This window comes from Rhinopithecus bieti, unplaced genomic scaffold, assembly GCF_001698545.2.
Source record: "Rhinopithecus bieti isolate Rb0 unplaced genomic scaffold, ASM169854v2 scaffold_30732, whole genome shotgun sequence".
In the NCBI taxonomy this organism is placed as follows: Eukaryota; Metazoa; Chordata; class Mammalia; order Primates; family Cercopithecidae; genus Rhinopithecus; species Rhinopithecus bieti.
Genome location: NW_016814045.1, coordinates 2,804,340 through 2,831,260, shown reverse-complemented (window position 1 = coordinate 2,831,260; position 26,921 = coordinate 2,804,340). Strand labels below are relative to the sequence as shown.

Below are 26,921 nucleotides of genomic sequence, written 5' to 3'. Positions count from 1 at the left end.
TGGATGGGTGGATGGATGCATGAATGGATGGATGGATGGTGGATGGGTGGATGAGTAAGTGGACGGACAGATGGAGAATGGATGGATGGATGAACAAATAATTGATGGATGGGTGTGTATGTGGATGGATGGGTGGATGGATGGGTGGATGGGTGGGCGGGTGGATGGGTAGATGGGTAGATGGGTGGGTGGATGGCAGGTATGTGATACTTGGGAATGGCCTCCTACAGATGCAACTGACAAACGCATGACCCCTCTGTTTTACTTTTCCTAGTGACCTGAGCAACAACAGCATCAGCATGCTGACCAATTACACCTTCAGCAACATGTCTCACCTCTCCACTCTGTGAGTACACTGAGATGCTGTGTTTACCATGCCCATGGGCCCAGCAGGAGATGATCACACTTTCCCTCCCTCCCAGCAGGACTAGGTTCTCTGCCCTAATGACCCTCAGGCCTATGGCTGCGCTAGTATAAGATAGACCTTAATCATCAGAAGGAAGATAAAGTAGGAAGCCTTCCACTGTCCAGGCAATTAGAGAGGAACTAGAACCTCATGGCTTCTGAAGAAGGCTGTCTCAGGAGTACCTTTTGTGGTTTGTGAATTTTCTTTCCCAGTAAATGGTTTTCCTACACAATTATATTTTGCTCAGACCCATTTACTTCCCATTAGCTTTGCACATTGTGAGCACTCATCATTGGACAGGAGAGAGAGGTGATGAACAAGCTGGTTAGAAAACCAGGCTGCGACAGAACCTGAGTAAACTGAGGAAAGAAAGCCAGTGTACTTCCTGGATTGGTGAAGAGGTTTCTTGTCCCTTTAGGGGATGTTCTGTCAATATATCAACATTAAAAAGAGAAACCATTTGCTTTGGTTCACAACGTGAACAGTGCATCTATGCATGGTAGTGAATAGAAAGACACAACAGGGCACGTGCCTCCTTTTCCACAGGATCCTGAGCTACAACCGGCTGAGGTGCATCCCCGTCCATGCCTTCAACGGGCTGCGGTCCCTGCGAGTGCTGTGAGTACCCCAGCGTACTGATTCTGACTTACACATTGCTGAGTGACAGCAGGAAGCAGACTAAGCACTCCCCTTCCCCACTCTCCTTTGCCCAAAGCCCACTCCACTCCCAAACACACCTTCCTACCCAGTACCCTTATTTGCTCAGTGGAGTAGAGAGAGCTACCCTTGAGAGTCTGCCATTCCCAGGCTCCAGCCCACTACCACTGTGGAACCTTTAGCAAATCACTCAGCCCCTTCAACTTTCTGCTTCTTTATGTGTAAAATGGGATCAATAGCACCTCCCTTGTGAGGATTAGGATATGCAGTTGTATTCTGCCCTCTAGTTTGGGCATAGTGTGTGGCCGTAGCCACGTTTCGACATCATTCTGTTTACAGTTGTTTCCTCAGAGGGGCGATGCAGCATGGTGAACCTCTGCATGGAAACACAGCTCCTACCCCAGAGAGCACAAGCTGGAAACCCAGGGGCCCCGTCCAGCTCACAGACAGCTATTAGTTAGCGATTGTGGGGTTGGCTCATCATAGAGTGTCTTTTTAAAAACACAAAGCTTAGTAAGCTGTCAACATTTAAATATCAGGAAGTTTCTTGCACAAATCCCACCTTCTATATTCTTTTGGAAAATTGAGAGACCTGGCTATACCAGGGCCCTGCCTCTGCATTCCTGCGTGGCTGAGCAGCCCTGCCCCTTTAAACAGAGTTGTGCAGGCTGCAGCCTCCACACTCAGCCCACTCTCCTTGCCTGCCTGGTCCTGTCCTACACATGGGTAGCTGAGTGTCTTCTCATCCATAAAATCAGATAATTATGGCAATTGCCTCACAGGGTCTTATGAGGATTAAATGAGATACTGTAAATGAAGTACTTAGCACAGTTCTGGCACTGTAAATGCTTAAGAAATATTCACTTGTTACTATTCTTATATCATAGCTTGCTAGGGCAGGAAGGCACCCCACCACCAACCCCAACCCTGGGCCTGATTAACTCCTGATTTTTGTGCCTTCCCATCTTGCTTCTACTTTATTAGCACATTCCTTTGAATTCCTTTGGTCCTTTGAATATCACCCTTGAATGCTATTCATGAAAACAGAGATGCCAGATACTCCGCCCCCAAACCTGTCAACTTCCTGACTTTCTAGATCATTATTACTATAATGGTGATCAACATATTTTATGGGACAGTTTTCTTCCTCTAACCTTTTGCAACAGTGCTGTGAGACCAAGACAATTCTGCCCATTTTAAACATGGAGAAACCGAGGCCCAGACTGGTGAAGTCACTGGCCAAGGTCTAGCAGGTAGGAGGTTGCAGAATTCAGCCTCCTGGGACCCGGGGCACTTTCCAGAGCTCAGTAGCAATCCACAAACAGCACCCAACAAGCTAGTCCATTTCGGAGTCTCTGGGCTGATGTGAATTATTGAGGCCCACAAAACACCGGTGTCAGCGACAACTCCCGCCACATGTCATCTGCGCTGTTATTAAAAATCAATTCTCTGGGGGCAAAGAAGTGCCCGCGCTGACAGTGTGCAATCTGTTATTGTCACTTATTTATTATCCACCTTCTCTGGGGAGTTTGAGAATGGAAACATCAGCACAACCATTTCCCTGTTTCCAGTTGAACACAGCAGGAGATGGGCTCGTATCACTGGCCAAGGCTGAAGCCGGACCTGCTCCCCATTCCTTCTCCTACCATTCCCCCTCAATTCCAACCTATTGTCTTCCATCCCAGTCTAATAGTTCTGTGCGTGGGTTCACTGCCAGGAGGTGGGACCAGCCAATTTGAAGGAATCTGCATGCATCTGTCCATAATTAGTGTAGTGATGGTTGAGGCAAATCAATATGTAAGAGGGAGAGAAAGTGTTTGCCCGTCCATCTGTCTGTCTTTTGGGGTGGTGGGGGCGATGGGGTGAACACCACCAGCCTGACCAGGGTTTTCTCCTTCCTCGGCATCTTGTTTGCCCCAGCCCGGCGCTACTCCTGCCATGAGTTCATCAGCGGTACACATAACCATACAACACGCTGGCACTTGCTTCTTGAAATATGAATGAGTAGGCTTGCCCCAGCATGGTGGCTCACACCAAAGTGTAATCCCAGCACTCTGGGAGGTCGAAGCAGGAGGATTGCTTGAGCCCAGGACTTCAAGACTAGTCTGGGCAACATGGCGAAACCCTGTCTCTACCAAAAAATACAAAAAATTAGCCAGGCATGGGAACATGCTCCTGTGGTCCCAGCTACTTGGGAGGCGGAAGTGGGAGAATGGTTTGAGCCTGGGAGGCGGAGGTTGCAGTGAGCTGAGATCACGCCATTGTACTCCAGCCTGGGCAATACAGCCAGACCCTGTCTCAAAAGGAAAAAAAAAAAAAAGAATGAATAGGCTTTTAGCATCATCATTTTAGAATCAGGAGATTTTGTGCATAAAAAAGGATCTTAGAGCACCTGAGTCCAACCATCTACCTCAGTGGGAAGCAACCATTTTCTGCCTAAGGGCCAATTCAGGAAAAGGAAAAATGTTCATAGGCTACATTTCTTTTACAATATTTGTATCCTTTCTCCCAGTAATTACACACCTAGGAATTTAAAGAATCATCCAAAATGAGGGAAAGGTTCTGTGCATTAAAATCTTTGTTGTACTGGTTTTTTTAACCTAAATTTTAAATATTACCTACAAGGGCCACAGTGGGGAAATGTTTAAGGAAACCATGAGGCAACCAGTCAATGAAGTGCAATTATTAAAAGAGGCAAAGACGAAAACTAGATAGCACTGTGAGGAAGCGCTCATCACACAGCGTTACATGGAGAAATACACCTAACTGGTATATGTGTTACAATTATAACTTGCAGACATTTATACCTATGAAGAAAGACTGTAAGACAGCAAATGAAAAAAAAGTGATAATGTTTATATAAAGTCATTTCTATAACAAATGAAGGCAAAGGTAAAGATGAATGAAGACCGGGTAGGGTGGCTCATGCCTGTAATCCCAGCACTTCGGGAGGCCAAGGCGGGTGGATCACCTGAAGTCAGGAGTTCAAGACCAGCCTCACCAATATGGTGAAACCCTGTCCCTGCTAAAACTACAAAAATTAGCCAGGCATGGTGGTGTGTGCCTGTAGTCCTAGCTACTCGGGAGGCTGAGGTGGGAGGATCAATTGAGGCAGGCAGGTGGAGGCTGTAGTGAGCAGTGATTGAGCCACTGCACTCCAGCCAGGATAACACAGAGCAAGACCTTGTTTCAAAAAACAAAAATCAATAAAGATGAATAAAGATGGTAACATAGATGGTAACATATTTACAACTTAGGGAGCTGGAAGAAAGATTGGCTTTTTAAAATCAAGAATTACATTATCTACAACTGCATTTGAACATGTATATATTCTTTCCTCATTTCTGAGGGGTTTCATACTTTTAATTAAACTTTCAGAAATGACCAGAGACCCAGAGATGTTGGGTGTTTGCAGCAGGAAGAAGAATGAGCGTCAAGGTTTAGTTTTGGAGTAGACAAAGGCCAAAAAGTGATGTGGAACGCAGGAAGAGAAAACTGACATTTAAGAGAGAGAGAGGAAGTGAGTGAGGTGTGTGTGTGTGTGTGTGTGTGTGTGTGTGTGTGTGTATGGGTGGATATGAATACATTTCAGGAGAGCACAACAGGAGGGTGGTCGTTTAGCCCTGAGTACAAAACATTGTGTGAAAAATGCTTTTTCTACTTGGCTCCGAATCTGAAAATAGCAAAAAGAGAACATTCTTGTGGACAACCTCATCCTCATCCTCCTTAGGGGATCTGTGCATCCCCTGATCTTTGCCCCACGCCAGGTCACATGCCTTGTATGTGTGTGGTCCCAACTGTCTTGCCCCAGGCACAGGAGGGCCACCTGGAATCAGTTAGCTCTGGCAGGCAGTTTCAGCGTGTGCCCATGAAGGAGCCAGTGGGATTATCATTCAGCATCCTTTATCATGCACCATCCTCAGTATTTTTAGCTCCTAGTCCCTGAAGTGAGAATTGTGCTGTTTATACACATGGGGCTGTTCATCACTGCTCTACCAGTTGCCTGAATTCTCCTTAAAACATCCGTGTAAAGGAGCCCCTTGCTTGATTACCTTCTGAGACAAAGAGCTCACTCTCTTACCAGGCAACTCTATTCTACTTTTGACCAGCTATTAGAGCATCAGAAAAACTCTTCTGCTGAGTCAGAAGGTGACTCACTGTGGCCTCCCAACCATGGGCCAGGGCTGGCACTTTGACATCTCTAAAATAAAAATCAATAAACAAAAGTTTAACTGCAGAATTTAGGATTGAAGAGTGAATATTGAAAATTTTTCTGTCCAAAAGTTTCATGTATAAGAAGAAAAGACAGGCCAGGCACAGTGGCTCACACCTGTAATCCCAGCACTTTGGGAAGCCGAGATGGGCAGATCATGAGGTCAGGAGATTGAGACCATCCTGGCTAACATGGTGAAACCCCATCTCCACTGAAAATAGAAAAAATTAGCCGGGCGTGGTGGTGGGCGCCTGTAGTCCAACTAGTCGGGAGGTTGAGGCAGGAGAATGGCGTGAACCTGGGAGGCGGAGCTTGCAGTGAGCCTAGATAGCACCACTGCACTCCAGACTGGGCCACAGAGCGAGTTTCAGTCTCAAAAAGAAAAGAAAAGAAAAGAAAAGACAGATTCAGAGAGGTTTAGTGACTTGTTCAAGATCACTCTCTTGTTCATCCTTTCCTGGATACCAGCTATGGGTTAGTTGCTGTGCTTAACTCTGAAGGGGGAAAGAAAACAGAATGTGAATGAGACACAACTGCTGCCCTCAGGGAGCTCTTGGTCTAGAAGGAGAAGTAAGTAAATAAGCAACTACAATACAGGGTGATACCTGACAGAACAGCCATGGGGATGCAAGTGAGAGGCACGCAACCCAGTCTCAGCCACCCAAAGCTTTCTGAAAGGAAGGTTAATAATCACCACTGACATTCATCAAACCGTGGCTACGCACTGCACACAGGGCTAAGTGCTTTGGTTATGTTATCTTAGTCAGCCTCTACCTTGTGAAGGATATACCGCTGTTATCCCCATTTCACAGATCAGTGAATAAAGGCTGAATGAGATGAAGTAACTTGCCCAAAGTGATGCAATCGGTAGGTAGTAAAGTTGGAATTTAAACTCGAGACTATTTGTTTTCAGAATCACTCTTCTTAACTTGTGCTTCCAGGAAGGACTGAGACTGAGAAACCAGAGGGGGTTACCTAAGTAGGGATGGGAGAGAAGAACATTCTAGGCCGGGAGAATATAAATGTCCTGGACAGAGGCCCTGAAGTCAGCAAAGGCATATCACCGGGGGAATCACAAGAAGCTACAGGTGTGGCTGCAATGTGGCTTCTGGGGACAGGAGTGGGAAGAGATGCTGCTGAGTAGCCCCAAGGCACAGGCAGAACCAAGGCTGGGACTCACCTCTGGGCTCCTAGCCCAGTGCTCTTTCTACCACATTCTACCTGCTTCCCCATCACAGACTAGCATCTGTTTTTATCTGCACCCATTTCAGCCTGGAGGGAGCTGGCCTATGTAAAAATGAGGTGTTTTCTCTCCTCACCCAGAGAGGCCTCTCTGATGGGAATTGAGGAGTGGGGTGAAATGGAAGATGCAGAGAAAGGAGACAGGCACGACCAACTCTGCCTAAAAATGCAGTGTCCTCCTCTGCAGCTCCTGGAAATCAGGTCAGCAGGACTCACCGATGGCCTTTGACATACAAGTTGCCACACTTTCAGGCTTCTACCCTGTGTGGGGTAACTCCCAGAGGACTGGCCCCAAAAATTCCACTTCCAGAAAACATAGAGGAGGAGTCATGAAATGATAACAATCGTCATAGCTGATGTGACTGAGTGCTTCTGAACCCCTGGCATCCAGTCTTTCAATCCTCATGGCTAGCTTATGAAGTGGTATATTAGCTTTCCTCCTGGGCAAAGGGAAGAAAATCAGCTCAAACCACCTTAAGCATAAAGAGAATGTATCAACTCAGATAACTGAAGAATGCACTGGAAGATACCGGGCTCTAGAGCTGGATGCAGGCACTGCAATGATACTGTCAGAATGTGTCTGTAATCCCAGCACTTTGGGAGGCTGAGGCGGGCAGATCCCGAGGTCAAGAGATGGAGACTATCCTGGCCAACAGGGTGAAACACTGTCTCTACTAAAAAAATAAATAAAAAGAAAAAGAAAAATACGAAAATTAGCTGGGCCTAGTGGGTGCACACCTATAGTCCCAGCTACTCAGGAGGCTGAGGCAGAAGAATCGCTTGAACCCAGGAAGTGGAGGTTGCAGTGAGCTGAGATCATGCCACTGCACTCCAGCTTGGCAACAGAGTGAGACTGTCTGAAAAAGAAATATGTAAGCTGGGCGCAGTGGCTCACGCCTGTAATCCCAGCACTTTAGGAGGCCAAGGTAGGTGGATCACCTGTGAGGTCTGGAGTTCAAGACCAGCTTGGCCAAGATGGCAAAACCCCATTTCTACTAAAAACACAAAAATTAGGCAGGCATAGTGATGCACATCTGTAATCCCAGCTACTCAGGAGGCTGAGGCAGGAGAATCGCTTGAACCCGAGAGGCAAAAGTTGTAGTGGGCCAAGATCGTGCCACTGCACTCCAGCCTGGGCAACAAAGTGAGACTCTGCCTCAAAAAATAGTCATAAAATAAAAAATAAAAAGAAATGTGTCTCTGCCTCTCAGCCCTGTTTTGCTAAGTGGATTTCATTCTCAGGCAGTCTTTCTCTGTTTAAGACACAGAGGGTCCCGATGGGCTAAAAGTTTACATTCTAGTAGCTTAGCAGCCCCACAAAATTAAACTGCTTCTGTCCTCGTCATTCCAGAGAAAGCCCCAGAAGTATCTGTCCTTAGCTCCCTTAGGTTGCACGCTGAACCTCACACCAATCACTGTGACTCTGATTGGCCAGACCTGAGCCATAGCTTCATACAGAGGCCAAACCATTGGGACCAAGAGGTGGGGCATGGTGATCCCCAGTAGAAAATAGAGGAGCTGCTACAGAAAAGAGCATTGATACCGAGAAACCCACACCCCCTAAAAATGTCTACTATATGTAGTTACTAAGAATTCCTCCATTTTAGAGATGAAAAATCTGAGAAACCAAAAGATCTGAGAAACCAAAAAATCTGACAAACCAAAAGTCAATTGTCTCAGCTCACACAGCCAGTACAGAGGAGGGATTCACACCCAGGCAGGCTGACTCCAGAGCCTTTGGTTCTTAACCCCCAGATCACCTGGGAATAGCTTAGCCCACTCAGAAGAGAATTCATGCAGCCCTACGCACATTTAGAATGAGGATAGTTCCCACTGTTCATTGTATGAACTGTAGGACCTAGGGGTTCACATACCCAAAGTTCATGCAGCCCAGAACTAGGGAATGGTCATGCCCTAATGTTGCCCTGATGATGCCCTCATCCGCATTCTGAAATTCTTAAGTTTGCCTTTAACATCCCCTAAGAGTTAGGTGAGGAGGAGGAGTTCCAAGTGCTTGAAGATGAGTCACTGAGAGTTGACAGTTGCTTGCCAGCCCAGCCCCTGGGAGGCATCAGGGAGAAGGGGAGGAGAAAGGAAGGAGCACTCATTCTTCCACTTCTCTGGCATCCTTTTAGGATGGTTGGTTGACAGGCAAGAGTACTTCTTTGCGGGCCAAACCAGGATGGAGAACCTGCAGTGTAGGCAGATTTAATGAGTTCTCCTAGTAAGTTACAATCTTGTTACTCTGCAGGTTTGTTCGTTAGTTTGTGATGGAGTTTCGCTCTTGTCTCCCAGGCTGGAGTACAATGGTGCCATCTCGGCTCACTGCAACCTCCACCTCCTGGGTTCAAGCAATTCTCCTGCCTCAGCCTCCTGAGTAGCTGGGATTTCAGGCGCCCACCACCACACCCGGCTAATTTTTGTATTTTTAATAGAGAATGGAGCCTGACTTGCAGGTGTCACAATGCTAAAGCTGCCCTTGGGTCGTCTGGTGTTTTAAAATTAGGCCTCATTTGGAAATGACTAACAATGAAGCTGGGTGCATATGCAAAACAGCAAGCAGCCATGAAGCCATCAAAGTCAGTAGCAGGCAGGGGCTGGTATGATTCATAAATAGCCTCATGAATTAGAGGCTAAATGATGCTGATCAAAGTGTTAGGAAGTGCTTCTAGCTCTTCCTTACCCAGGGAGGCGAGAAGCTATCATGAACACTCTGGATGGTTGTTTGCCTTCTTGCGGCTGCCCTAACTGCCAAAGTATTGAGGTTCACTTTCACCCTGAGGATTTCACCAGAGAACTGTGAGGTGGGAGGGGAAGGAGCCCATGGTGATGAGGATGTCCACAGAGGGTAACTAAGAGGAGAAAGAGAAGAGGAGATTATATGGAAAGAGGAGAGAAATAAGGGCCTTGCCTTAAAGCAAAAGGAGAAATCTTTCTAAACCCTTGCTACTGGCATCAGCATCACCTCAGACTTTGTCAGAAATGCAGAATCTCAGGCCCCACCCTGGACCCATCAGAACCTTTGGAAGTGGGGCTCAGGAATCTGCATATTTACCAACTTCCAAAGCTCACTCAGTGTGAGAGCCACTGTTATCTATCAAGAGTAATTAGGCTCATGTCTCTATGTCAGTTGAAGACGAAGGGCAAGCTAACTTCAGTTGAAGGGAGAAGAAGAGCAAATTCATTCGTTATTATTCCATCTGTACTTCCACTGTCAACACTAATTGTCTCTCTGTTCTACTAGGACTCTGCCTGCAATAAAGTTGTTAGTCCTTACCCTGAAGGGTGATTATTGCCAACACAGGTGATGGTGCCCATCAGTCACTAAAGAAGCCTTCGAGTTTCTATGAATTTGCAGATTTTTTTATGCAGTTGATGATTAATCCTTTAATGGAGAATATAATCCATGTGTTGTGGATTTGCTCGTGTTGCTACTTGAGCACGGAGCAGTGTTCATTGAATTTTTTCATGCACCTATCCTCCAGGCATTTGTGGAAGGCTTAGTATCTGGCACCACTGTGTAAGTGAGAATAGCTCCTAGCTGCCTACACCACAGGGTGGAGAGAGGCATGATTAATACCAGGTGGGGTGCCCAGCCCTTCTGACATGCTGTGGGAAGAGGCACTCAGGTGCACACAAGTGCCAGACTCGTGTATGTGTGTGGCTGATGCCAAAGCCGTTTCCATAACAGTGAGTGTTCGGCTCCAGAGACTCTCCTTGGGAGCTGAGGACCCCCTCCCTCTGTCACCGAAGCTGGGATTGGTAGCATTTCTCAACCCCCTTAAGATCTTTTTAGGTAAATATGAAGGGAACTAATTTACTGAGCTCCTCGATACCAGATACCCTTCAAGACTCTTTCACAAATATTAATATTGATTAGTCATTTAGCACTTAGAAAATGCTGGCTCTCTCTACATGCATTAAGAGACCCATGACAACTTTCCGTGGCAAGTCTTTTTCTTCTCATACTTGTTTTACAACAGAGGCTGAAGCACAGAGAGGGTAAATTGCTTTGCCCTCAGTCACACAGCTGGTGAGCGACAAAGTCAGGTTTGACTGCACACAGCCTGGCTCCAGAACTTCCAGTCTTAAGCACAGCTCTTCACATGATCTCTGAAACTCTAGTAACTCCCTTGGGTAGATATGTCTCTTCCTTTTTCAGCTGCAAAAAGGAAGGCCCAGAAAAGTGACATAACTTATCCAGTGTTCCACAGCTAAAAGAGACTGGTTTCTGATTTCACCTCAAGTCTATCAGATTGAAAAGTCCACCTGCTTCTTCCCCAAACTCTCTACTCCCTCCATCCTTGCTGCTGAGCTGGGCATAGAACATTCATGCACCCAGAGCAAAGGGGGCAGCAGCTACTGCTAGGAGCAGTGGGGCTCTGAGCAAAACTGAAGGGTGGCAAGACCAGGCACTGGAGACCCTGAGAAAATGTGCTAAATTCAAATTACTGGATGCTAACCTTTCGACCTGTGCCCTCTGCTTCAGAACCCTCCACGGCAACGACATTTCCAGCGTTCCTGAAGGCTCCTTCAACGACCTCACATCTCTATCCCATCTGTAAGTAGCGGTCTTTCTCCCCAGTGCGCATTCAAAACACGAAAGCATGGAAGTGTCAGCGACAATGTCATCAGTGTCAGCATTTTGGCATATGTCCTTTCCTTATGCATACAGTATATTTTACAACAATGTATCCACACCATGCATATTGTCTTGTTCCCCACCTCAGAAGCCTTCAAAGGAATCCTCAATTATGTAAACAGTGTAAATATTTAATCAGAACTAACAGAAAACATGTACTATGGGCTGAACACTTTAGATAAGTTTTCGATTTATTTCTTGCAGCTGTAAGGCATTTTTATCCTTTTATTATATATAATAACATTGTGTCTAAGCATGGCACAGCTAGCAGATGGCAGGGCCCATGATCAGATCCAGGTTTGCCTTGACTCCAAAGCACATATTCTTAACCACTCTGCACTCTGCAACAGGTATTCCCTTCTTATTTTACACAGGAAACACTGAGGCCTGTAAATACTAGCTGACTAGCTAAAGGTTGACTATCAGGTCAGTGAGATGTTGGACTAGAAACTAGGTTCCCTTACTCCCAGGCCAGACCTCTCTTCCCCAGATCAGGGATATCTACATATTTTTATACACCTCTGTTGGTGAACATTTTCAAGTTTGTATTCCTTCTATATGCATATTTAATTATTTTCATAATGTGTGCATACACTATAAGATGGATATACTACATATGCATATTCTAAAACTTTCAAAAATAGAATTGTTAAAAGATACAATTAAAAAAAAAAAAACAGAATTTCTAGTATTTTCTTCCCAGTCACAACTTTGGAGATGTCTATACCGGACTTAACCCTCCTCCCCTGCATTCTTCAGTCAAGTGGTCTGAAGCGGCTTCCTAGGTTGCTAGGCTTCAGAACCTTCTCTGCAGAGTATATCCTCCAGTGGGCCCTTCAGCAGGACAAGGGAACCAGAGAATCAGATGGCCAGAGATCCAGGAAGCTCCCTAAAGGAGCTAGGATGGGGTTGAGTTGACGAGTGAGTCTTAACTGCATAGGTGAGAACCACTCCTCAGGAGTGGAAGGGGCTGGGATGGGAGTTGGAACATCCACAGCATTGGAAGTACACTCTGGAGACATTAACTTTGCCACAGTGGAGACGACTACTCCGCTGGCCCCATGTTGGACACCTCCAGCCTAGCCAAAGTCTGAAAATGCATTTCCAGAGAGCCGAAGATATGAAGCCTACAGGCCAAGCTGGGCAGGGGGCCCTGACTTCCTGTTCTGCCTCCTAGGGCACTGGGAACCAACCCACTCCACTGTGACTGCAGTCTTCGGTGGCTGTCAGAGTGGGTGAAAGCAGGGTACAAGGAGCCTGGCATTGCCCGCTGCAGTAGCCCTGAGCCCATGGCTGACAGGCTCCTGCTCACCACCCCAACCCACCGCTTCCAGTGCAAAGGTAGGTGACGCCAACACCCCACCCTCCCCTGTCCCTTGTGGGGTATGTTGTGTTTCCAGCAACCTGTCAGAGCAGGGCATCTCAAGAGATGTGGCTTCAGAAACCTTCACCCTGTCTCTTCCATGGGTCCCACACAAAGAGGCTCAGATGCTGACGCTGATGTGGACTCTCATCTAATGGGCCAAGTGTCATTCTCTCCAAGTCCCCTGCTGGCATTGCCACACATCTCCTCACTGACTTCTTTCTGTACATGTCTTTCCATAGTGGAGAATATCTTTTTTTTTTTTTTCCATCTTTTGTAAAGACAAGTTCTCACTATGTTGCACAGGCTGGTCTCAAACTCTTGATCTCCAATGATCGTCCTGCTTTGGCCTCCCAAAATGCTGGGATTACAGGCATAAGCCACTGCACCTGGCCTTGAGAAAAATCTTTTCCAACCTGCATTTTTTTATCCAACGTTATTAAAACATAAGCATTTTCTCATTTTACCCAGCAAACTTACTGTACATGTGATTTTTTTTATTGATCATATTATTATAACAACAAACTACTACTGAGTTCTTATGCAACAGGAATGATGTTAAGCACCTTCTCATGTATTTTTTTGTCATTCTTCATATAACAGCTTATTTAATTCTCTAATGCCTCTATGTGATCAACTTTTAATATTATCCTCATTTCTAAAAATGAGAAAATCAAGGTTTAATGAGCTTCCAGGTCTATCTGATTCCACAATGCACAGTCTTCATCATCAAGCCATAATATTCCACTACCACTTACTTAATCCATTTCTGGTTTTGAACTTTAGAGTATTTCCATTTTTTTTTTCTTACCATTGACACATAAAGATCTTTCTCTATTTGAATCATGTTCTCAGATAAGATTCAGAGAACAGAAATTACTGAATCAAAGTATATTATTATTTTTAAGGTCTTCACACATTTTGCCAAACTGATTTTCAAAAAGGGTTATAACCCATTTACATTCCCAGTAGCATCCTTCGATTGCATTTTTCATTAGACTCTGTCATTATTTTCTCTTATTTTCTCATCCTTGCTAATTCAATAGGTTAAAAAAAAAACTCCTTTTATTTTGTCTTTGATTATTGGGGAACCTGAATTTTTTTATCAAAAAGTTACTTCTCATTTGTATACACAATTGTCTGTTAATATCAATATCTTTTGCTCATCTCTGAGAGGCTTAATACTTATTTTGATATATAGATATACTTTAATTACCCTCTCAAACTTGAGTGTGTCCCACACTTCTGCTGCAAGCAGAGAAACATTCCATTGGCTTAAAGCTAATTTTAATTTTCCTCTTCCTGCTTCTAAGATATCTGATCTGATACTACAGAGGCTCACCTAGGCCAAGAACGGTATAGGTCTCAATCTTGGCTGCACACTTTGGAAATCATATAGGAGCTTTTAAAATTACTGAAGCCTGGCTCCACCCTCTAGGTTTTGATTAAATTGGTCTGGGGTACAACCTGGGTGTGGAGACTTTTAAAAGCACTGCAGCTGGGGTCCGGGCATGGTGGCTCACGCCTCTAGTGCCAGCACTTTGGGAGGCTGAGGCAGGTGGATCACTTGAGATCAGGAGTTCAAGACCAGTCTGCCCAACAAGAGGAAACCCCATCTCTACTAAAAATACAGGTGTGGTGGTGCACGCCTGTAATCCCAGCTACTCGGGAGGCTGAGGCAGAAGAATTGCTTGAATCCGGGAAGTGGAAGTTGCAGTGAGCCAAGATTGCGCCGCAGCACTCCAGCCTGGGCAAGAGAGTGAAACTCCATCTCCAAAAAAAAAGCACTGTAGCTAGTAGTGTAAGACAGCCAAGTCATCCAGGTTTTGTCTGGGCCATTCTTGGTTTTAGCACTGAAAGCTCTGTGTCCTGCAAACCCCCTCAGCCCCAAGCAAACCAAGACAGATAGTCTTCCTATTCTACTGTGAAGCCGGGTTGAGCCCCCTAGTACCAGCACTCAATCAGGCCACTCTGTTTACTCATCCACAAATGGTCACTCACTGAAGTTCATCTCAGCCCATCTCCAAGTTGATGACTGTTAGCCCCAAGGTCATTTATAGTCCTGACACTAAGTATGGCCTGTTTATCCAGGGCTCATTGTCAAAGCTGGCAGCAGCAGCAGGACACAGCCCCCTTTGCAAAGCTCTGCGAAGGACCCTGACCTCCCTCCAGTGCTTGCAGCTAAAGCAAGCACAGCTGAAATGGTCACAGATGTAACATGTACCTGAGCAGTTTTCCATCCATTGTCAACATCATCGCCGTGTCCTCTGGGGCCATCCATTTCTGTCTTCCAAGGTTTTCCAGGGGGGACTTCCTCTGTGTGCCTTTGGCCCAAGCACTATGCCCTGCTTAGCCTGGCACAGACTGTTCCATGGGGAGGGGTATTTGTGGGTAGAAAAATGGGAGGTCCAAATAGAGTCTGGGCTCAGAGCTTCCTGGAATGTGAAAAGATACACAGGGGGTTTCTAATTATGGTGCATTGTTTGCAGATTAGCACCAAAATCAGATCAGGCTAATTACAGTAATTGATTTGACTGCAGAAGTGTTTCTGAATGATGTCCCACTGTGACTTTTCCTCACTGGAGAGTGGCTGAATTAATGGGACGCTAGCTGGACTGGATGTGCTGGTTGAGGAGAGCCAGCTGCCATCTGGGCATGGAGTTGGGGAGGGGCTGGGGCTGGGGCTGGGGCTGGCGCTGGCTGAGGGAGGGCCCAAAGCAGAGGGGAAGGGAGGTGTGGCAGTGAGTGCACTCAGGACCTGCTGTCAGTACTCTGGTTTTGCTGCCCAGGGCCTGTGGACATCAACATTGCGGCCAAATGCAATGCCTGCCTCTCCAGCCCATGCAAGAATAACGGGACATGCACCCAGGACCCTGTGGAGCTGTACCGCTGTGCCTGCCCCTACAGCTACAAGGTATGCTGGAGGCCCTGCCCCCCACATTCATGCCTCAGGCTCCTCCTTCAGCCCTGGCCCTAGAGAGGGGCACTGCGCCCTGCGTGCCCTCCCTTCTCCAAGGGACAGCCTGGATGAGTCCATCGCACAGGTCACCACCCCAAATGCAAGCCCAGAGTTTCAGGCAGCCTGTCTAATGCACACATCTGATGCAGGTGGAGTGAGAGTGAGCTGGCATCCCCAGGTCTCTGTCCCCAGGGGGATTGTGTGTGTGTGTAGTGACAGGCTTAGAGGCAGCCTCACTCTGGGGAATGGGACTACCTGATTATTTCTAGACTATGGCTTGCTTCGAGCAGATAGTGTCAGAGTGCCACCTATGGGCCTGGGACAAAAGAGCCAAAGGATTCCCTTTGAAACCAGCCACCTCCAAAGCCATAAACTTACCACTGAGTCCTAGACCCATGCACCCTCATTTCATACGCTGATTATAAAAATCAGAGAAGAGAATAAATGTATAAGGTCCAGATGAATGCCTGGCCTTTACTGATGATTCAGAAGAGAAATCTACTATGCATGGAATTGAGAATGTTATAAATTCACAGTCACAGGGCACTCACACACACAAAAAATAGGAAGGGAGAATAGAGATTAACAGCAGACATACTCAGGATGTGTGGATCCTCTCAAACTCCGTTGTATGCATTCAGCAGAGAAAACTCAGACTGTGCAGTTACACAGAGAAGCAGGTGTGGATTCCATCTTTGTCATTTACTAGCTGTGTGGCCATGGCTAGTAATTTTGTGTCTTCCCAGCTGCAAACTAGGACCTGTCTCATAGGTTTGCCATGGGAATCAAATGTACAGTAATGTACGCAATACACCTAGGACGATACCTGGCATTCAGTAAGCACTCAATAAGCCAGCATACTGCTGCCTTTTACCTTTACCCTTGTATGGTGGTCCCTCATGCCTGGGTGTGGAATAGGGCATCAGTAACAGGTGGTATGTTGCTGGTTTGATCCAGGATTATCAGTCTATGTCTCTGTGAACTGCCAAGAAACTTCAGTCATTCTCCTAGAACTGTAACTGCATTTGTAACATTCTCAATTCCATACATAGTGTAGTTCTCTTTTGAGTCATCAATAAAAGCCAGGCACTCATCTGGAGCTTATGTGTTTATGTTCTTCTCTGACTTTTATAATCAGCGTATGAGATGGGTAGTATCATCCTTATTCTAAAGAGAAGGTAAACTGTTCACATTCTGATTCTTGCTTCCTTCTCTTTAAAACTGACTTGAGTCTGAAAGTAGCAGAGCTGGGTTTGAAGTCCAGGCTTCTTCCAACTACACTTGACTGCACTATGAAGCATGACCTGACTGTCAGGGCCAGGGCAAAGAGAGTATCTGCAGGGCTACTGCAGGGTAAGGCCACTTGTTTGAACTTTGTTCTCAAGATTCTGAACATCATGTCAATTTTAGAAGAATTTGAACAGAGATTTTGATCTTGAGGAAAGTGTTGAGCCCAGGCAGGTCTAGGATGCATGACGTTGATGGTAATGGTGAAGATGATGTTGGTGAAGGTGATGAGGGTGATGGTATCAGTGAGGATGGATGATGACAAAGGTGACAGTGGTGATGATGGTGATGGTGTTGATGATGGTGATGGTGCTAATGGTACAGATGGTGATGATGATGATAACTATGATAATAACAGTAACGTAAGAGCCAGCATTTATTGAGTACCTACGATATACTGACAGCAGACTAAATAAGGTACATGTATTATCTTGCATACTCCTCATCAGAGTCCTAGAATACAGTTCCTAAAATGACCCTCATTTTACAGTTGAAGAAACTGAGCATGGCAGGTAAGGGAGTTGGGATTCAAAGCTCAGAACCAACTGACTCTAGAAGCTGTGCTCCTGGCCACTGCACTCACTGCCTTTTGGCAAGTGCAGTGATTGCAGGGGCTGAGGTTGGGGATCCCTGACTATTCAGGACCTGTCTGACTTGCCAAGTTAGAGACAAGTAGAGTATAGCCATGGGAAGAACACCAAGCAGGACCCTCTGGAGCCTGTGCCTATAGGATGCATGACCTTGGACAGATGCCGCTCTTCTCCCCACCTCAGTTTCCTCAGCCATAAAATGGGGCAGGCTGAACCCAAGGGATCCTTTAACTGAGGGTTGCATCACATTCTCTGTGCTGAGTGTGTCCCTCCTGCTTTCCTTCTTGCCAGGGTTAGAGCCCACCCAGACAGAGCGACTGAGGTGGTAGTTCTGCATGAGTGGTTAAGTTAATAGAAATCCCCAGACACCTGCAAAATCGAGCTCAAAGTTCAGGCATTTATCTACCTATTTCCAGATATCTCCATTTTCCCATCTACTAGCTGAGTGACCTTGGGAAGCCACAATGTTACAAAAAAGCACAGGAATCACTGTGTAACATTTGGTAGGAGCTACTCTTAATCTACTATAATGCCAAGCCTTTGTGAAGCAGTTTAAACATATTATCTCTTGCAGCACTCTTAATTACCCTGTGAAATAAGTTGTATTATCCTCTTTTAATAGATGAAGAAACTAAGGTTCATAAAGATGAAATAATTTACCCAAGCTCTCACACTTAGGAAGTGCATGAGCTACAACTAGAACTCAGCTATCTCTTGCAAGAAAGTCTCTACACTCACAACCCAAGTCAGATTCTCCCTAAGCCTTACTCTCCCCACCTGTAACTGAGAATACCCATACTCACATGCAGTGCTGTTGGAAGGATGAAAAGGGGCTATATGTGTACTTTCCCTACCTCAGTGCCAGGATTCAGGAGATACTTCACAAAGGGTCATTATTTTACTACTATTTTAAGATTTGGGGAAAAAAATATATCTGTTGGCTGATTCTGTTTCAGCCATTTAGTTTCAGGCACATATGTTCAGTGTCTCAGAATAGTACTTCTCAAACTTTTGTGTGCAAAAGAATCACCTGGAGAGCTTATTAAAATGCAAGTTCTAGTTCATTAGATCCGAGGTCAGGCCTGAGAATGTGCATTTTTTACCAGCTCCCAGGACATGCCAGTGCCACTAGTCCAAGGAGCACACTTTGAGTAGTAAGGACTTAGAGCAGCACTCCTGGTCCCATCTCAAAAAGAGGTTTCCAATGAGGGTAGCTGTTCCCAGTGTTTTGTTTGTTTGTTTGTTTTTGTGAGACAGTCTCACTCTGTTGCCAGGCTGGAGTGCAGTGGCACGATCTCAGCTCACTGCAACCTTTGCCTCCTGGGTTCAAGTGATTCTCCTGCCTCAGACTCCTGAGTAGCTGGGACTACAGGCACACACCACCATGCGCAGCTAATTTTTGTATTTTTAATAGATACAGGGTTTCACCATGTTGGCCAGGATGGTCTCAATCTCTTGACCTTATGGTCTGCCCACCTCGGCCTCCCAGAGTGCTGGGAGTACAAGCATGAGGCAGCGCACCCGCCCCCCAGTGTCTTTTAAAGCAGTGATTCCCAACCTTTTTGGCACCAGGGACCAGGTTCATGGAAGACAATTTTTTCACGGAACTAGGGTCTTCATCAGGGTCTTCGGATGAAACTGTTCCACCTCAGATCATCAGGCATTAGTTAGATCCTCATAAGGAATGACCAACCTAGATCCCTCACATGCACTGTTCACAATAGGGCTCGCACTGCTATGAAAACCTAACGCCAGGCCGGGCGCGGTGGCTCAAGCCTGTAATCCCAGCACTTTGGGAGGCCGAGACGGGCGGATCACGAGTCAGAATCAAGACAAATCCTGGCTAACAACGGTGAAACCCCGTCTCTACTGAAAAAATTAACAAAAAACTACCGGGCGAAGGTGGCGGGCGCCTGTAGTCCCCAGCTAACTCGGGAGCTGAGGCAGGAGAATGCGTAACCCGGGAGCGGGCTGCAGTGAGCTGAGATCCGGCCCAACTGCACTCCATGCTGGGCCGACAGTGCGAGACTCTGTCTCAAAAAAAAAAAAAAAAAAAAAAAAGGCTGGGCCGTGGTGTGGCTCAACCTGTAATCCCAGCACTTGGGAGGCCCGAGACAGGCGGATAACGAGGTCAAGAGAATCCGAGACCATCCTGGTCCACACGGTGGAAACCCCGTCTCTACTAAAAAATACAAAAAATAGCCGGCAAGATTGGGGGGCCGGGGGGGGGCGCCTTTCCCAGCTACTCGGGAGGCGAGGCAGGAGAATGGCGTAAACCCGGGAGGCGGAGCTTGAGTGAGTCCGAGATCGGGCCACTGCACTCCGCCTGGGCGGCAGAGCGAGACTCCGTCTCAAAAAAAAAAAAAAAAAGAAAAGAAAAGAAAAGAAAAGAAAAGAAAAGAAAAGAAAAGAAAAAGAAAACCTAACGCCACCGCTGAGCTGACAGGAGGCGGAGCTCTGGTGGTAATGCTCCTGCCCCGTCTGCTCACCTCCTGCTGTGCAGTTCAGTTCCTAACAGGCCAGGGACTGGTACCAGTCCATGGCGCAGGGGTTGGCAACACCTGTTTTAAAGGAAGCCAGTCAGGATTCCTGGCCATGTCCTACACACACACACACACACACAAAGTGGGATGAGGAATAGAAAGTGTGGTGGAGGACCAAGATCACAGATCTGGTAGATTTGAGCAAAATGAGGCTGAAGAGAATTGAATCAGGCTAATTAGCCGGGCATTGGCAATAGTGATTATTTTTCAAGGAGACGTAAGTGACAGAAATCCCTACCTCCAGGCCCAATTACCATGTCATCAAGCACTAGGTTTGTCTCCTGGATTTCTGTGCTTGGAGTGAAAGACTGCAGGAGTTGCCACCACCTCCACCACCACCGCCACTGCCACCGTGGGGAGGGTTTGACCTGAAGTCACTGGTACTTGCCAGTTCCCCAGAGCAGGGGCTAGCCCAGGTAGGGGCTGGAGAGGTCTTGCCTTGACCTTCTCATGGTTCTTTGTCCTGCCCTTCACGGTCCATGTGCTGGCCACCACCACTCCCACACATGCACCTTTGGAACTATTTGGCACCAACCAAAGACCTGAAAAAGTATTTCACTCACTCACATTCAGCCCTGCCTCAGACCGCAAGCATCATCAGCAGCAGCAGCAGCAGCAGCATCGCTATTATTTATGGAGCTGCCATTACATGCTAGATGTCTTCCATATATATGATTTCTAACCATTAACTAATTCCCCATAGGGTAGGTCATATTATTTCCATTTCATAAGTGGTAAAAACAAGGCTCAGAGAGAACTAGTCACTTCCTCAAGGAACACAGCAGCCAACTTAGAATGTGCACTCCCATCTGCGTGCCCCCAGAACGTGTGTTTTGAGAGGGGCAGGCTAAGTGGTCCCGCATGGAGGCTCCCAGCACTAACTTTGGGCTGGATGCCTGGGTTCAGCTGCTTGCTCCCCGTTTCACTTACTGCTGTGCGATCTTGGCCATATTACCTCACTTTCTAAGTCTGTCTTTCCTGTCTGTAAAAATGAGTGTAATAACAATCACACCAATCTCATAGGGTTGTTGTGAACATGATATGCCATCATGAATATAAAACACTTAGCATGAGGCCTGGAATGGAAAATGTGCTCAGCAATGTGAGTGAGAATTAGTATTACAGTTTCCATTCCACACTGACTTTCAGAAAGGGGCCCTGTGTTCTTATGGTTTAGGATAAAACCAGATACCAGCCCAAACTGCACTCTCCCTGTCCCCCTCCAAGAATCCTCTGACTGGCCCCTTATCTGGGACAGGGCACGAAGGGAACCAGACGGACATGGCGCATGCCTTCCAGCTGCTAGAGATAGGCCTGAGGCTCTGGCATTTGAGAGGGTCCACAGCAGAGGCTGTCCTGGGCCTAAGGCTGTCGGCCTAGTTGGCTGCGATGTCACAGCCAGGAGGCCCCAGTTCCATTCCATCACATCACCGGCAACAGCAGAAGAGGGAAGAGGATTTTCTCTGGCAGATGGCGAGCAGGTGGTGTGGCAGTGGGCGGGCTCCCATGATCACCTCCACCTGGTCTGTGCCAAGTCACTGAGCCCAGGGCCCAGAAAGGATGCGGCAGTAGCCTCCCCAGACCCCACGCTACCAGGTCCTGCAAGGGACTGCATACCAAGACTTGGGTGAGTTTGGTCTTCTCCCAAGGGAGAAGCAGGAGCCAGAAGGCCAAGAAGAGTTGGGCTGCTCCCTGGGACCGTGGGTCTCAGGGAGCTCAGTCTCTACCTTGGAGCTGCCTTCCTCAGGGCCACTGCCCTCGGTGCTCCTGCTGCCTGGCATGCTCCTCTCCCCACCTTCCACGCAGTTGGCTCCTTCTCAGCTCACACATCCCCTTCAGAGGGGCCTGCTCCAAAGAATCCCATACCACCCTGAGCTCTCTATTGCCAGGGTTCCCTACCTGGCCTAACCTTAGGCTTACCTTCAGAACTTTAGAATAAATACCAAAGCCTGGACCCTACTGCCCATCAATCCAGGATGGTTCTCTGGGGGTTGTCACTTTGTAGGAGACAAGGTCTGCTGGCCACACTTCAGCCTTCTTCCCTACTCAAGTTGTGGGTTATATTTAAGGTTCAGTGAGGCTCACGGTAATGTTATCTTCTAGCATTTACAGAATACCTACTAAGCTCTAGGTGGATTACACACTGTGTAACCTTTTCCTTACATGAAAGCTCAAGTTTAATTCTCATAGCAACCCTGTGAGGTAGATTTGGAGAGGTCAAGAGGCTTTTGTGAAGTCACGATCAGCCAAGCCAGATGGGATGGAGCTGGAATGTGAAACCAGCTGTATGTGAATTCAGCTTTGCCTGAGGACATAGCCTGGGCTCTTGCCCTGCAGTTTGGGATAGAGAAGGGTGCAAAGTCTGCGAAGTAGTGAGGCTGGAGCCTGAACTCTGGGCTTCTCATCACTCTTCACCTTCTCACTGTGCAGTGACTAGGGGTGAGGGCTCCCATGGGTGGGCTCCAAGTCACACAGCAGGCCTTTCCCAGGGGCTGCTTGTTGTCATCTCCCCAGCCTCATCCCAGAGCATGCTGGAACCCCTGAAGTCCCCTGGGCCATGGCAGCCCTGGAAGGCCCCCTAACCAGGTGCTTCTCCCTCTTTTGCTCCTCAGGGCAAGGACTGCACTGTGCCCATCAACACCTGCATCCAGAACCCCTGTCAGCATGGAGGCACCTGCCACCTGAGTGACAGCCACAAGGATGGGTTCAGGTAACAGCTCACCCCTGGCCTCCCTCACTGTATTATTTTGTCCTCACACTGCTAATAAAGACATACCTGAGACTGGGTAATTTATAAAGGAAAGAAGTTTAATGAACTCACAGTTCAGCATGGCTGGGGAGCCTCACAATCATGACAGAAGGCAAAGGAAAAGCAAAGGCATATCTTGTATGGCAGGAGGCAAAAGAGAGCTTGTGCAGGGGAACTCCCATTTATAAAACCATCAGATCTCATGAGATTTATTCACTACCATGAGAACAGTATGGGAGAAGCTGCCCCCATGATTCAATTATCTCCACCTGGCCCCACCCTTGACACTTGGGGATTATTATAATTCAAGGTGAGATTTGGGTGGGGACACAGCCAAACCATATCACTCACTTTGGAGGGCTCCCTGGGCAGGCTAAAGAAGCAGAGATTACACCCAGCGAGGGCATGCCCAGGGCCTGTGCTCTACTGGCCCTGTATGGGAATGATCTCAAGGCTCTTCGTACCCTCTAAGGGAAGGACAGTTTATCCCCACCATGCAGATAAGGATGTTCAAGCATCAGAGGGACAAATCCTTTGCCCAGAGTTACATTAAGCATTGGTACAGGGATTTGAAACCAGGTCCCAACCTCATGCTTCCTATAAGGGAGGTGTCCGCTGCTGGCTAAAGTCAGAGAAGGACTGGGTGAAGGCTTAAAGACCGCCTGTCTGGCACTTCCACCATGCTTTTCTGAGTTATAAAATAAATAGCATTGATTATATGCTTACTATGCCAGGTACCAAGTAGTCAAGTATTATCTTATTTAAATCCCTACATGACCCCATCCAGTAGGTAGGTATTATCCTCATTGAACAGACAGGGAAGCTGAGGCATAGAAATGGACTTGCTCTAGGTCATATCTCCTGATGCTCATTCCTGGATCATCCAAGCCCACCTTCAGTCCTCTTTCCTTCCTGACATGAACATTTCAAGAAGAAAAGGGAATAGAAGTCACTTAGGTTTTTCTCCTCCCTGTCCTAGGAATAGGATTAGACTTCCACCCAAACCTCAGGACCCCTTCCTGCTTCCCATCTTCCCCAGCAGCTTTCAGATGCCCAGTTTTGCTGGCCTGTGACCCTGACAAAAACAGACTGTTGGGAACGGGCTCCTTTGGCATCCCTGGGGAGCCAGTTGGGGGCCGGCAGCCCCTTGGCAACAAAGGTGGGGGCACCCCATGCCAAGCCACGTGTGGGTGTCTTAGAGCTCAAGTTGCAACCAATTAAATATCAAAAGCACTCTGGCCAGAGGCTGCTGTGTGGTCTGGGGAAGAAATCAAGTTCTGGGCTCCCGGTTCTCTTCCCCAGGGAACCCACCCGCCCATGTGTCCACCTGCCAAACCAGCTCCATCAAGCTCTGCCTCCTGAAAAGTGAAATTCAAGGCAGAGTTCCCTTTCCTGCCTGGAGTCAGCCAAACCACCCACTCCTGCTGGCTCACGTAGAGCAGGGGTGAGGAGAAACTGCAGGGAAATATGGAGGTGGCCACGGGACCCCAGCCAGGAAACACCCCTCCAGGGCACACAGCCTGGGCTGCCCCACCCAGGCAAGAGATGGGGGTCAGATGAGGGAAGAGCTCCCCACTTCAGGCAACTGTGTTTCTCCCATCTCAGCTGGAGGTTCGAGTGAGCAGAAATATCCCATTTCCGTCTTCAGTTGAAGAGTTTCAGATGAACTGAAAATATGTTTAGAACTTAGGGGAAAAGGAAAAGGGCCCAGATCTACAGGATCAGGGAAATTGGGTGGAAGGTTAAGGCAGTGAGGCAGTTGCTAGTGATGGGAGAGATCACATGCACTCCTCAAGGAGTAGGGAAACTCTTCTGCATCGGGCCAGCACCTGGCGGATGAAGGGGAGCGGTGCTTATCAGGAAGCTCCTTTTTGCTCCCCTCTTCCATTCTAGAGTAATTCCTTAGGGCTGTCATAACAACCACAGACTGGGGCTGCAATCACCAGAAATTTACTCTCTCACAGTTCTGAAGGATAGAAGTTCCAAATCAAGGTGTCAGCAGGGCCATGCTCCCTCTGAGTCTCTAGGGGAGGGTCCTTGCTTGTCCCTCCCTGGCTTCTGGTGTTCCTGGCAATCTTTGGCATTCCTTGGCTTGTGGCTGCAGCACCCCTCTCTCTGCCTGCATAGTCACCAGTGCTCTCCCTGTGTCTGCCTTCCCATGGCCATCTGCTTTTAGAGACACCTGTTATATTGGATTAGGGGTCCACACTCTTTCAGTAGGACCTCAACTTAACATCACATCTGCAAAGATCCTATTTCCAAATAAGATCACGTTCTGATGTACTCGGGGTTAGGACTTCAACATATCTTTTTGGGGGGAACCCGATTCAACCCATAACACATCTGAGTCATCAGCATCACCAGCCTCCTCATACACATGCTTCTCTAATCTTACTGCATTGCCTGCTCACAAGAACAGCAAAGGCTGGCAGAGCAGGCCACACAGAAGACCAACACAGGAGATGAGGTCTGCTCTCATCCCCACAACCAACTCATGGCTCCAGGAGTCTCCTCAACAGCTTTCCAAGGTTTCCAATGAAGACAGGGAGACATCAGCCTCCTTCCACCCCGTCACTCCTTTAGCAACCTCTCTTTCCTTGACCAGCCACCATATCTCACTGCCAGGATGCCCTAAGGCTCTGGGGGAGCCAAAGTAACTGGTCTGTAGGAAAACAAATGGGCAACGCCATGGTTTAGGACTTTCAGAAACCTACCCTCTGTCTGGCTCTGAAGAAGTAGCCTTTTTCCTGAGTGCCCGGAGTCCCTAACAGGAAAAAGGAATTAGTCATTTTGCTGTACCCCAAAAGCTGAGACCCAAGAGGCCCCTGGCCTTTTGTAGAAAATGTGATATAGTTTTCAGTCATAGAAAGGAGACCAATTAAGTAGGATTCTAGGACCACTGAGATTCACTGCCTGTTCGCTGAGTGTAGTTTACATTTTTTAGCTAAATCCCAAATCAGAGCAATCTGAAACCTGAAATTCCAGGTCTGAAGCTGAAGTGCACACTCATGGATGCAGTGAGAATCCCTGACAAACGGGTTAGGCCAAGGAAGGATCGAGATTCATTGCAGCATTTATTTAATCAAATAGCTGCTCACTCCGCCCCCCACCCCCACCCCTTCCGCACAGCCTTTATTTGTTCTAACTGATCTTGCATGCCCAGTCCTGGGGATATGACCAAGATCAGGCAGAGATGCAGGCAATTGAGGTTTTTGTCCAAGAGATTTAATACTGTAGAGACAAGTGAAGGAAATGCATCTTGCTGGCCCACAGTGTTTGAAGCCAAGTTGACCCGACGGCCTCACTCTTGGCAGGAGAGGGATCCTCCCGCTCTAGCCTTCATCCCCCAGAAGCTGGAGGGGCTCAGAAGTAGCAGGAATACATGATGGGGAGAAATGGCATCCCTGAGGAACAGTTAAGGAAGTAGGGTGATTTTGTGTAGAACTAAAGCTTGCTAATGGGTTCCGAGCATTCTCTATGTGCTATGTACCCTTCTAAACATTTTGCTTGTATAATCTCATTCAATCTCCACAACCACCCAGGTCAAGGTCAAGCAGCTAGAATGTATCAACTAGAATTCATTCCCAGGAAACCCGGGTGCAGAGTCTGGGACCTTGGCCACTATATTCTGCCCACCCCCTGACCCTGAGATAGAAGGGCTGCCGTCGAGTAAAAAAAAATCACTTAAAGGAGGACGTTTATTATGCTGTCTCTCTTTACCTGCAAAAGAGATCGTGCCTCAGAAGAGCTGAAGGAAGGGAGGTTTGGAGGACAGCTGGAAGAATTTAAGCCATATCCAGGAAACCACTTCCATCTGGGGGAGTGATGACACCGGCCTTGTCGGCGGACAGGAGCCCTGGAGCGAGGCAGCCAGCATGGGCCAGGCGAGATAGAACATTGCCTAGAGATGGGGTTGGATGAAATGACCTTTTAGGCTCCTAAGGGTCTTCCTGCCCAGGGCCCCAAGGTCTCACGTGTCCAAAGTGCTTTCTCAGACCTTCATCTGAAGGAGAAACTAATTGTATTTCCCACCCGGTCTTCCTCGCTGCCACTCCAACCCACCTCTCTCCCTGACCCCTGGCTCCCCTGCTCCTCACCCCACACATCCCAAAGCTGCTCCTGCCCTCTGGGTTTTGAGGGGCAGCGGTGTGAGATCAACCCAGACGACTGTGAGGACAACGACTGCGAAAACAATGCCACCTGCGTGGATGGGATCAACAACTACGTGTGTGTCTGCCCGCCTAACTACACGGGTAAGGATCTCATGATT

At 47.5% G+C, this 26,921-nt stretch overlaps 1 protein-coding gene across 3 annotated transcripts in view; it reads left to right on the top strand.

Annotated features, from left to right (window-relative positions):
• The window catches only part of SLIT3 (slit guidance ligand 3), a 669,050-nt gene that overhangs the window by 591,485 nt on the left and 50,644 nt on the right, over window positions 1-26,921 (top strand). For all 3 annotated transcript variants that reach the window (XM_017849419.1, XM_017849421.1, XM_017849420.1), the window contains 7 exons: window positions 275-346; window positions 953-1,024; window positions 11,008-11,079; window positions 12,338-12,501; window positions 15,313-15,437; window positions 22,515-22,612; window positions 26,765-26,904. In XM_017849419.1, the coding sequence (XP_017704908.1) occupies window positions 275-346; window positions 953-1,024; window positions 11,008-11,079; window positions 12,338-12,501; window positions 15,313-15,437; window positions 22,515-22,612; window positions 26,765-26,904 (743 nt within the window). The remainder of the gene's footprint in view (window positions 1-274; window positions 347-952; window positions 1,025-11,007; window positions 11,080-12,337; window positions 12,502-15,312; window positions 15,438-22,514; window positions 22,613-26,764; window positions 26,905-26,921) is intronic.